The sequence below is a fragment of the Coturnix japonica genome, chromosome 7 (assembly GCF_001577835.2).
Source record: "Coturnix japonica isolate 7356 chromosome 7, Coturnix japonica 2.1, whole genome shotgun sequence".
Lineage (NCBI taxonomy): Eukaryota > Metazoa > Chordata > Aves > Galliformes > Phasianidae > Coturnix > Coturnix japonica.
Genome location: NC_029522.1, coordinates 30,693,080 through 30,706,561, shown reverse-complemented (window position 1 = coordinate 30,706,561; position 13,482 = coordinate 30,693,080). Strand labels below are relative to the sequence as shown.

At 40.3% G+C, this 13,482-nt stretch overlaps 1 protein-coding gene across 1 annotated transcript in view; it reads right to left on the bottom strand.

Moving 5' to 3' along the window:
* NEB (nebulin) overlaps nt 1-13,482 on the bottom strand; it is a 108,355-nt gene that overhangs the window by 63,884 nt on the left and 30,989 nt on the right. The window contains 3 exon segments of the mRNA XM_032445929.1: nt 2,447-2,650; nt 3,080-3,313; nt 13,145-13,222. Of these exon segments, the coding sequence (XP_032301820.1) occupies nt 2,447-2,650; nt 3,080-3,313; nt 13,145-13,222 (516 nt within the window).

Here is a 13,482-nt window from a genome sequence, read left to right as displayed (position 1 = left end):
TCAGATGGGACTTTTGCCCCTTTCTGACTTTATACTTGTACTGAAATAAAGTATATTCATATTCTATATGGTATAGTTACCAATTAACAAATGACATACATATATTAATGTATTTTTTATTATGATTACCAATATTTTTTATATGATTCAGTCCTCCCTACTATGTCATTAACTTCCACCTATGACTTTTTTATTAACAGATATTAGTTTTAATACAACTGTATGTCCTCATTTTTTCTGGCAGAGAGGTACTACTTTTCATAGTTAAGCCACGACATCATAAGACATACACAACTAATACTTAGTGTCACATCCTAGCTAAGAAGTTTGATATTCCACATTCTTTTAACGTAAAAATTAGAATGCAATGATTAACTGATTGTTAAAGTTTATCATGGGACACCATGATTTAGTCAGTCTGAGGTTGTTTTTACACTAACAATCTTAATGGAAAAACAAATACCATTAAATTATTATCGTCCATTCTAATGATGTTTTCTTATCAGGAAACAGCATATATTTTAATACTGTTTTTCTGTTCAGACATCTTAGATTTCAGTACAATATTCCAACAGAATTATTTCTTTCCTCAGAAAAAGACAACTATTTAGAATTTTTAGCATTAATTTTCTAATATATATGTTCTGGGTAGAAATGTTAAAGTACTTCCTAGTTTGAATCAGAAATGCATTTAATTACACCATGGAATCACACACCTTATTGGATATCCTACTTCAACATCCACGGGCATGCAACAGAACTATTGTATTGGACACAGATTTGTCTTTTGCATTATTTTGCCTATTGATTATATTATGTATTTCTCAAGCCTAGTAATACAGCCTGTCCATTCCTTCCATGTGCTAGGGTGTGCAGTAGAATTATGGAATTTCAGTATTATCTGTTCTACACTCAAGATACAACATTAATATCCAAGGGAACAATCACAGAATCACACAGAATCACAGAATTGTAGGGGTTGGAAGGGACCTCTGGAGATTATTGAGTCCAACCCTCCTGCCAAAGCAGGTTCTCTACACCAGGTTGCACAGCTTGGTGGCCAGGCGGGTCTTGAATATCTCCAGAGAAGGAGATTCCACCACCTCCCTAGTCAGCCTGGGTGGTGCCCATTTCAATGCTTTTGCTTTAACAAATCCATAAAGCTGTGAGAAAAAAAAAACTTCTTACATCGCTGGCAATCTCTCTGGATGCTTTGGCAGCTTGGATAGGAATGGCATCAAAACGTAAGTCATGACCCTTCTTCTTCGATTCCTCCAAAGCCAGTTTGTACATTTTCTGTAAGGAAAAAGTGCTTTCAGTAATCAGAAAATTTACCCACTTCAATTAAACACATCTGTGTTAAAAAAAAAACAACAAATTACGTCCTTAAATATTATTGTTTATGTTCAGATAGCTTGAATATCTGAACACAGGTCTATCTTGTGTAGAAAGTAAAAAAATAGAAATTAAAAAACAAAAAAACAGACTGCAAATATTTTCTGATTTTATGGTAGACACTTGAAAACTGGAAGTCATCCAGGGGAGGAAAGGAAAGAAATAGTTTAAAGCTTAAATTATTCATTTCCATACTCCGCTATAAAACTGATTACTAGTTTATGGTAGAAAATATATTTTAGAAGAACATCAAATACCCACAAGATAAATTCCAGTAAAAGAACAACTTCAAAGTAAGTAGCATAGCTGGCCACTTGTGAAATCAAACAACCTGACAGCAATAAAACATTAAGTCAGATTCAGAGGTGAAAAAATGGTACTTTTTCAGCTCTTCAGATAAACTCACCTGACTGTAGTGTACTTGGTTTTGTTTAGCTAGCATGATTTCTGGTGTGTCAGGCATGACATGAATTGAGGTCTTATCCTTATTCCACGCTTCAGTGTATAAGCGCTACGAACACAGAAAAAAGATAAATGGTGCATTCCAGAACAAGGTCAATTTTCATAAATAAGCTAAAATATAACATTAGGTAAAATTAAAAGAAAGAGTGAGAATAAATGCTAGCTAGAGCTAGATACCAAATTCTCCCTGTAAAGAGAATTTAACTAAGGAAATTCAGCATAGAAACAAAGATCACAGAAACATAATGGCTAAAGTGGACAGGGTCCCCAAAGGTCATCTATTCCAAATCCCAGCTCAATAAAGCCATCTGGAGCCTAGAATTGCAACATGAAGAAACCAAGGTGTTCTTACTGCTCACTACACAGACCACATAAGAGAAAAGATTGAAGTGCAATATGTAAAAAATCCTGGGGTAAGCCTAATCTAACCACAGCTATTAGTTTTGAGAGAAACACACAGAACAAAGTGTTTGAAATGAGCTTTAACTCTGAACTGCAGCATCACTTGTGATTATGCTATATCTAGTCCTCTGTCTCCAACATTTAACAGGAGAATGCCAGTACATTGCTAAATTGAATCAAGACTCACCTTATTCATCGTCTCTGCATTATGCTTAGCCAAGGTCATCTCAAGAGAATCAGGAATACTAGTAAACTTGATGGTGTCTGGATGCTGACGGTATACTTTATCACTCAAGATCTGTCCTGCCCTCTTGACTTTTTCAATATCCAAAGAACCAATGGGGACCCAACCAACGCCACGCAGCCATTCAAGGTCTGACTTGTAGACATTCTATCAGAAAAACAAACAAACAAACCCAAAACAAGCAAATGAGAAATTCTAATTATGTTATTAACACATCTTTTCACAAGTGTTTAAGTAAACTCACCACCGTCTTTTAATAAAAATAAATCTCAAAGCCCAGAAAAAAAAAAAAATCTTCAAAGAAATCACTCCATTTCATTTAGATACAGAGTTTGATCTAGTTACAGGCTTCACATAAAGACAAATGGTAAACAGCCCAAAAAGGCCAAACCAGATAACTTAATTTAAAGATCAACAAGTTAGCATATACTCTTGTAGATCTGAGTTTCACTACACAATAAAACTTCAAAAATGTCCTTAAAACTCTGTTCTATAACATGTGTACGCAATGTTCTCATCCACCAAGTAAAAACATCCAATACATTCCTTCCCAAAAGTGAAAATAGCGGTACTCACATCACTCTGCAGGTCATAGGCTTTCCTAGCATGGATAACATCGTTCTGGTCTGGCAGGCAGATCCACTGATGCAGATAGTGGCGGTAATCCACATCACTGACCAGTTCCTGACATTTCTTGGCCAACACAATTCCCAGCATGTCCACGGGGCTGCTGAAGTGCGTCTTTGACTTCTCAAAGGCTTTCTTGTACTCCCTGTCACTCTGGATCTTGGCTACATGCATCGACCACACCATCTTGGGATCATCCTCTATGTTACGGGCTCCAATGTGGTGGCCAAGCTGCTTGCGATACCCTTCTTTATACTTGTACTGAAATATAAATCAAGATATTGTATTTATAAATAGATTATAATATCAGTTTAAAATGTTTTAACAATAAACTCTTAGAAGTGTTTCTTTTTTTCCCAATCTACAGCCAACAGAATAGATTTAAAGTAACTCTGGAGCTACTCAGAAGAATCCTCGGGTAAATTTTTGAGATTTTGATTACAACAGAGAGGAATAATTTATTTTTTCCATTTCTTTCTTTTTTTTTTTTTTTTTTTTTAAAAAAAATCTTCTCTAATGTTACTGAGAAATAATCTCATTTTACACTTACTTCTAAAGATTTAATTACACATACAGCTAAGAACACAAGAGCAGCATCATCTTGTCCCTATCTTTTACAATTAGGTCTTTATACATGTGTAATTTATTTCCAAAATGTGTTTTTTAAATAAGAGTTAAACTTCCTTCACATAAATCATCAGAATGTTTTTACGTTGTAAAGATCTGATGTCAATACACACAAAAAACCAAAATAATAGTGTCTTACATCACTGGCAATTTGCCTGGATGCCTTGGCAGCCTGAATTGGGATAGCATCACTTCTCAAATCATAGCCTTTCTTTTTTTCTTCTTCCATGGCTTGTTTGTACAGTTTCTAGGTAAAGAATTTTAAAAAAAAAACATCAACATTTATTCTACCCCGGTTTTATCCAACCTCCTTAATTCAAATCTTAAAATTAGTAACTCATATGAAACTGCATTGAATGAAGATCTTTGCTAAATACATTATTTTTTTCTTTCTACACTTAAATAACAAAACATAGATTACAACTTGATAGATATATTATTCCTCCACATACAAGTAGAATAAAGCTTTCTAAAGCCACCTCTTACTGATGTGAATATTTCTACCTAAACACTGAACACTGAGAACAATAATCATCACAATTGTGAAGGAATTTTAGTTTGTTTTTTTCCCATCTCTAATGTTGGAATGAATTTTGCACTTTTGCAGCAATACATATAATAGAAGAAAGAAGCCCCCAGAATTCACCAGAGACAGTTTTCATAGAATTTATTCAAAGCAGTGATCACAGATGTACATTTGTACTAAAAAATAGGTTTCTAAAGTCACAATTTGGATTACAGATATTTAGTGTTAATGAAACAAACTGACCTATGAACACATCTAAATTAGGTTTGTAAGAATATTGACACAGAACCTATGGAGATCAAACACGCTCACCTCACTGTAGTTATACATATTCTGTTTTGCCAGTGTGATTTCAGGTGTGTCAGGCATTATGTGAACTTGTGTCTTGTCTTTATCCCAGGCCTCAGTATACAAACGCTGCAGGAGAAATACCGTAAGTTAAGCAAGGGAAAAAAAGATGACAACTTAGAGATCCCATAAAACAGAAGAATTAACTCCTAATCTAAAAAGTCCTTATTTCTTACATAATAGTGAGATTTTACATTCATTTCTCTAGGTGTTGAAATTGCAGGTCAAGCATTCGTAACATAGAAACCATTCTGCTTAAAAGAAAATATTTAGAAAAAGGGCTTTCCACAGAATGCACATCGGACACACAGAGATCTAAACTCTACAAACAACGTCTCACTCAAAGAGGAAAGGGCTTTATTGACACACATAGGGTTGAATGAGATTAGAGCATCAGATTCACAAAAACACTGACATTGTAAGAACTATGCTGAATTGTTTAAAATACAGATATTACAAAGACTGCTTTGAAACAAATAATTCATTAACTTTTACATCACTAGATACCTTTCATAAATTATTAGACAAGTAGCTGAATTTTATATCAAAAATTGGATGAAAGATAAGGTGCTACTAAATACTTACTAGAATATGTAAAAAGCTTCAAAACTATGAATACCAATGTAACTTGATAGCTTGGAAGTTACTGCTATGTATATTAGAAGCTGCTAAAAATAAGTTACTTGCTGATTACCAAGAATGTAACTTAGATTTTTAGTCTTGCTGTGATGAAAACTCATGTAGAAATCACAGACTTGTATTTCTGGACTTCTATCTCTGAACTCCAGCATTACTTGTGATTAAGCTATTTCTAGTCTTCTGTCTCCAACATTTAACAGGAGAAAGCTACACTGAATCAAGACTCACCTTATTCATCGTCTCTGCATTATGCTTAGCCAAGGTCATCTCAAGAGAATCAGGAATACTAGTAAACTTGATGGTGTCTGGATCGCTGACGGTATACTTTATCACTCCAAGATCTGTCCTGCCCTCTTGGCTTTTTTCCAATAATCCAAGAACCAATGGGGACCCCACCACCAACGCCGACGCAGCCATTCAAGGTCTGACTTGTACGACATTCTATTACCACAAAAACAATATGGGGCGGAAAGAAAGGACATCCTCCATTAATATTCCAGTTAAACTTTACACATATCATATGTAAACAATGCATACTTTCTACTAGTCATCTGTCTCCTAGTTCAGACCGCAAAATAATCTTTGCTAACAACACAGATATAGACCTGAAAACTTTACACCAAGGTAATAATTCTCCCAACAGCATGCAGGAGAATGGCCAAGGAGTAACGAGAGGAAAATAAGATACTGAATAATTCAGCAATAAATGTTTCCTGCCAAGATACAATTCCTAACAAACAGGAAAAGTCATTCACAAAGAAAAAAAAACAAGTGATTAATTTACATCCCATTTTCCCCCAAAGTGAGAACAGAGTGGCATTCTCCCCTACATTCATGCAACTTTAAGAAAAATACTAGGCAATGTAAACTTAACACGAAGTTAGTCCACAAAAAATGGCAATAACGTTCCTCCATTATGATGCAACATAGCTAATTGTGATTCCATTCTTCTAAGACATCAGTTGAACTAAAACCTCCATAATACTCAGCCCTCCATATTTATATTCACTACTAAGAATCCTCTGACCTGACCCTGCCCTGGAACAAGTACAGATGAACAAAATGAGGAAAACGACTGTGAGAGACAGTTCAAAGGGCTTCTATGTTTTGTATGCAGTGGCTTGTACCTTTTGTATGTTAAGTACAAGAAATTACACACACAATATCAAAGTTGACCAGTAAGAACTCACATCACTCTTGCAGATCATAGCTTTCCTAGCATGGATAACCTCGTTCTGGTCTGGCAGGCAGATCACTGATCCAGACTAGTGCCTGGTAATCCACATCACTGACCAGCTGCCGGACATTTCTTGGCCAACACAACCCAGCATGTCCAGGGGCTGCTGAAGTGCGTTCTTTGACTCTCTCAAAGGCTTTCTTGTACTCCCTGTCCACTCTGGATCTTGGCTAAACGTGCATCGACCACACAACCGACTTGGGATCATCTCCTCTAATGTTACGGGCTTTCCAATATGGTGGCCAACGCTGCTTGCGATACCCTTCTTTATATTTGTACTAAAGGCAAAGATATGTTAATTAAGTTAACATTAATGTTCTCGGCATGTTAAGAACAGTCCATATAGAACAACTTCCAGAAGACTCGGTGTGTGAAACCACGGTACTGTTAAATTCTCCAGATACTTCATTGATTAACTAAAGTATGCAGAGCAAAAAGAACTGACCAAATATTTCCTGCCTGCTATGATTTTGATATTTTCGAAAACCTAAGTTTACATGTGAAAAGCTCCTCTTAGTATACGAGAGTATAAAAAACAAGCCTGAAGTTACAGCTTCAATAAAATACGCTAAAAGTTCAGAAAATCTACCCATCCACATAAACAGTAAGCAAAAAAAGAGAAAATAAAACACCCTATTTTAATCTTGACTGAAGGAACACCAGTACTAGAATAACATTAAATGGGGGGGGAAAAAAACAACACAAAAGAGTGTAAACAAAAGCAATCATAAAAAAAAAAATTATAAAAATTTAACATTCTAAATACAAATTAAAAAACTACTTTTACACTGAGATTAACTAATCTGCAACACGCATACTAAGAAAAATTAGGAGCAGAGTAGATTGAGAAAAAGGGTCCACACAAAATTCAGCCCCACAAAATGAAACCATCAGGTGCCAAACAGTCAGGTAAACTCAAAATTCTGAATGATAACACAGACCAAAAAATAACACAGGACATAAGATGCAATAGCAGAGAAACTGTCCAAGACACTGTGCAACCAAGGCCCCTGTGTACTCACATCACTGGCAATATCCCTGGAAGCTTTAGCTGACTTGATGGGAATGGCATCTGCTCGCATGTCCCGTAAGGCCCTTTTTTCTTCCTCTTCTTCCATTGCCCTGCCTGGTGACATTTTTCTGAAAGAGAAAAAAGCATTCTCCCACGTGAAACAACAAACAGCAAACTTCTGCCTGGAACGCCTCCAATCCAAGAACTGACACCAAACCCCCAACAAACCACCCTAACCCTCACTGTAGTTCACTTTGTTCTGCAGGGCCGACAAAAATATCAGGGATCTGCAAATAAAAATCAGTCTGGTTTTTGTCCTTCTCCCGGCTCTAAGGTAACGAGCGCTGAGAAAGATGACAGTACAACACTCAGTAAGAACAAACGCAAAGACCAGCCCAGCTCCAGGGGTACAGACACTGGCACCTTGTACTGCACCAAGACCCCACAGCCCTACACCCATTTTTCTCTCCCACACCGCTCCCAAGCACTGCTCCAACAGCACGCAGCACACATGGATCTAAAGCAGTCAACACAAATCTCCATTACATGGCAATGCATCACCCCTACACAAAATAAACAGTGTCCGAGTCCCACTAAAGGCCAGATAAAAACCCTATAGACAGGAAAACAACAAAGAATCTCACATGGTTCATAATCTCAGAGTTTGTGCTTTGCCAGAACCATGGGCATGGAGTCGGGAAAGGCTCGTGAACCTGATGGTGTCTGGGTGCTGTCGGTACTTCTTGTCACTCAGGATCATGCTCGCTCGCTTGTTCTTCTCTTCATCCAGTGAACCAATTGGGGACCAGCCAATGCCTTTCAGCCACTGCAGGTCAGACTTGTACACATTCTGAAAAGACGCGCAAGGGACACAAGGCAGCTTAGCAAACGCCCTTAACAGCTCTGTCTGCTAATACATCATTCCCTGCAGTACCCAAACCTGACAGCATTTTATGACTCCCATTACAAGCACAGCTTCCCTCAAGCCCCATCGTTTTGGAGGCCATGGCAGCCTACATCCACCCCCACACGTTGTCCTCCAGAATCTCCCCCCTCAGGCAAGTGAAAACTCTTCCTCAAACATAAAAACTGACGTCACACAAACTTCTTCCGCCCCACGTCAGGACACTCAGTTCAACACTCAGACAGGCAGCTTGGCCACAGCAAACAGTCTCGCCTCCACAGAATCAGCCTTCTTGTATCCCCATGTCCCCACCCTCTCCTGCAGTGCCACACAACACAACATGATTTCCCCTTCCCACACACCCACTAAAGGATAACTCACATCACTCTGAAGGTCGTACACTCTCCGTGCTTGTACAACATCGTTCTGGTCTGGCAGACAGGTCCACCGATGCAGAAGATGCTTGTAATCCACATCGCTGACCAGCTCCTGACATTTCTTGGCCAACACAATTCCAGCATGTCAACTGGGCTGCTGAAGTGCGTCTTTGGCCTCTCAAAGGCTTTCTTGTAACTCCTGTCACTCTGGACCTTGGCTACAATGCATCGACCACACCATCTTGGGAATCAATCTCTCTATGTTACCGGGCTCCACCAATGTGGTGGCCAAGCTGCTTGCGATACCCTTCTTTATACTTGTACTGCAGGGTTAAAGAAGTGCAGTGAATTTCAGATGAGACTTTTGCCCCCTTCTGACTGGGTTCTCTAATAACACCTGCAAAAAGCGCTTTGCTAATCAAGGCTGGCAAAATCATTTTGCAATTAAGCTCATAACCACAATATTGTTCCACAAGAGGCTATAGATCCATCACACCCGCACGCACACCCAGAGAAGCATTGAACTGCAGGAGGAGCATGGAGGTGCACACAGGAACCTCCTCAACCAAGGTCCTCACAGACCAACTGAGCAGTAATGACAGCTCTGAGCTCTACTGCCACCATTCATCTGCATTTTCAATCTCAGCTCTTCAGATGACAGCAATGAGAAACTGTCCAAAACACTGTGCAACCGAGGCTCATGTGTACTCACATCACTGGCAATATCCCTGGAAGCTTTAGCTGACTTGATGGGAAATGGCATCTGCTCGCATGTCGTAGCCCTTTTTTCTTCTCTTCTTCCCATTGCTGCCTGTACATTTTCTGAAAGACAAAAAAGCATTCCCCACGTGAAACAAACAGCACTTCTGCCTGGATCGCCTCCGTCCAGAACTGGACACCAAACCCCAGACAAACCACCTACCTCACTGTAGTTCACTTTGTTCTGCAGGGCCAGCAAAATATCAGGGGTATCTGGCATAATATGAGTCTTGGTTTTGTCCTTCTCCCAGGCTGCTATGTACGAGCGCTGAGAAGATGAGTACAACACTCAGTAAGAACAAACAAGAGCAGAGGAACAAATGCAAAGACCAGCCCAGCTCCAGGGGTACAGACACTGGCACCTTGTACTGCACCAAGACCCCACAGCCCTACACCCATTTTTCTCTCCCACACCGCTCCCAAACATTGCTCCATCTGCATGCAGCACACATGGATCTAACAGCCCAAGTCAACACAAATCCTCAAACTACATAGACAATGCATCACCCCTCCAACAAATAAACAGCTCTCGAGTCCCACTAAAGGCAGACAAAACTCCTTTCAGGTGGAAACACAAAGAATCTCACATGGTTCATAATCTCAGAGTTGTGCTTTGCCCACGAAACCATGGGCATGGAGCTTCGTGGAAAGGGCTCGTGAACCTGATGTGTCTGGGTGCGTCGGTCAAACTATTGGTCACTCAGGATCCATGCTCCGCATCGCTTGTTCTTGCCTTCATCCCAGTGAAGCCAATTGGGGACCACCCAATGCCTTTTCAGACCAAGCCTGGCAGGTCAGAACTTGTACACATTTCTGACAAAGAGCATGCAAGGACACAAAGGCAAGCTTATAGCAACACACTTAAAGGCTTTGTCTGCTATACACCTTCCCCTGCAGTAGCCCCAACCTGACAGCAGTTTCATGACTCCCATTAAGCACAGCTTCCCTCAAGCCTCATTTTGGGAGGCATGTGCGCCTACACCACCACACACTTGTCCTCCAGAATCTTCCACCTCAGGCATGACTCTTCCTCAAACATAAAAACTGACGTCACACAAACTTCTTCCGCCCCACGTCAGGACACTCAGTTCAACACTCAGACAGGCAGCATGGCCACAGCACAGTCTCACAGAATCAGCCTATCTTAGCATCCCCATGTCCCCACCCTCTCCTGCAGTGCCACACAACACAACAATGATTTCCCCTTCCCACACACCCACTTAAAACTCACATCACTCCTGAAGTGTCGTACATCTGCTCCCGTGCTTTATCAAACATCATTCTGGTCTGGCAGACCGGTCCACCGAGCAGAAGATGGCCTTGTAATCCACATCGCTGAACCAGCTCCTGACATTTCTTGGCCAACCACATATTCCCAAGCTATGTCCACGGGGCTGCTGAAGTGCGTCTTTGACTTCTTAAAGGCTTTCTTGTACTGCCCTGGTCACTCTGGATCTTGGCTACGTTGCATCGATCCACGACCATCTTGGGATCATCCTCTCTGTTACGGGCTCAAATGTGGTGGCCAAGCTGCTTGCGATAAGCCTTCTTTATACTGTACGGCAGGGTTAAAGAAAGTGCAGTGACATTACACGATGGACGACTTTTGCCCCCTTCTGACTCTGTTCTCTAATAATTCCTGCAAATAGCGCTCTGCTAATTAAGGCTAGCGAAAATCACCATGCAATTAGGCTCAGAAGCACAACATTTCCCCATAACAGGCTACGGTTCCAGGTCTGCACTGGACTGCTGGAGGTACATGGAGGTCTACACATCAACTCCAGCCTACCTAGTTTAAGAATCATGAATGCTGTTCTTGGAAGAAAACACACAGTCATTTCCAGTGGGCAACCTGCAATTCATCATAGACTGCCCTGAGTACATTCAACTTCGCAGCCCATGGAAGCAACACCAAACTCTCCATCATTCTGAGAATCAATCTTATTCTTCCAGCCTGTTGGAAAGCCTCAGCTGCAGGCCACCATATACTGAAATTTGGGCAGTGACAGCGGACAGATCTTCACTTTTCCCTCCTTTTCCTTCTGAAATGTACAGTAAGTCTGAAAGAAGACTGAATTAATCAGTCTTGAATTATGGAACAATCTGAAACTATAAAATGGTGATTGAGAGTGTAATTTTAGCTCCTTTCCAACAGCATGCAGATATCAAAGTGTCACAGAATCATAGATTAGCTTGCGTTGGAAGGAACCATCAAAGATCATTTTGATCAATTCCCTTGTAATGCGCAGAAACATCTTTCACTAGACCATGTAACCTCCAGTTCCATCCTGACATGGAAAGATTTTCACAAATAGGGTATCCAATTTGTTGGCAACCTATACCAGTGAGTCTCACAAGCACTATAAGGATGTACTTTTAAACCATTTCTAATCTCATCTAGCCTGCTTCAGTTTCAAAACACACCCCTATAAAAAAGCCTTTCTAAATGCTTCATATAAATCCCCTATAAAAGCTGAAAGCCTACAATAAACTTGACCTGGAGATGACTTCTCATCAGGCAGACCGTCCCCATCCACCTCAGCATTGCTTTATACATGAGGTAACCTAGTCTTTTCATAAATTCTGTGATGCTTCACGGGATCCAGATTAAAAAGTCCCCTTACTTGTTGTGCTGGGCGCACAAGAGCTAAACAGAGTACTTTAGGTAGAGTTTCAGAACGGTACAATTGAGGAGAATGCCACGAGGCATCACTATTGAAGCAGTCCAAATGCAAAATACAATTAGTATACTGTAAACAAAGCTAAGAAATAGTAATCTGTACCACAAACAGTGGAAGAGTAATAATGGCTCAACAATGAATGGATATGATATAGACCCAAAAGAAACAAAAAATGCCTCCATCATATCACAGAATTTGCATTGGGGTCCTTTTCCAAAGCTCAAGGTGCAGATGCAGATATTAAGGGACAGCAGAATTGCACTACTGAGAACATCTCAAGTCTCCTGCATGAGAAGAAGGAGCAACAAGCCACAAAGAAATGCTGCTTTTCATTAAGTCCTTCCTCAGGCTCCTGCGGACACACTCCCAATGCAGCATACGTCCTTCATTGCGCTGCACACACACANAAACAACCACGAAAACACTCACAAGCCTTCAAACCCTCAGCAAACAAGCAGCATGACCCAGCACCACGTCCTACAACAGAAATGTCAGCCACCTGCACATCTTAGTAAATCCCCCCACCACTGTCCACCACACCCTCCATAGCAAGTGCACACAACAAAACCAGCCACATGAACTGTCCCCACTTCCCCACAACACCAACCCACCCACTAAAGGATAACTCACATCACTCTGAAGGTCGTACACTCTCCCGCTGCTATGAACTACAACCATCCTTCAACAACGCATCGGGTTCTGGAACAGACAGAAGTCACTCCACCGATGCAGAAGATGCTTGTAATCCACATCGCTGACCAGCTCCTGACATTTCTTGGCCAACACAATTCCCAGCATGTCCACGGGGCTGCTGAAGTGCGTCTTTGACTTCTCAAAGGCTTTTCCCTTGTCTCCACCTCGTACCCACTCCGTGACTCTACTTGGCTACATGCATCGACCACACCATCTTGGGATCATCCTCTATGTTACGGGCTCCAATGTGGTGGCCAAGCTGCTTGCGATACCCTTCTTTATACTTGTACTAAATGAAAGCAGAAACCACAGTGTTTCTAAGAAGCAAGTTTAAGTTTTCCATTGTCAACAGACTTGTTAATTTTTTTAATTAAAATATTCATTAAAGGATGTTATGCATTTTTGCTACATCCATAGCATTTATTTATGTAACATTCTACAGTAATTTTTATAATTACATTATTTTTGCTTATAAATTATCTTAATCAATTCAATTAACTTTGTATAATAAACAATTAGACCTTGCTGTACGACCAAGAGGCTTTCATT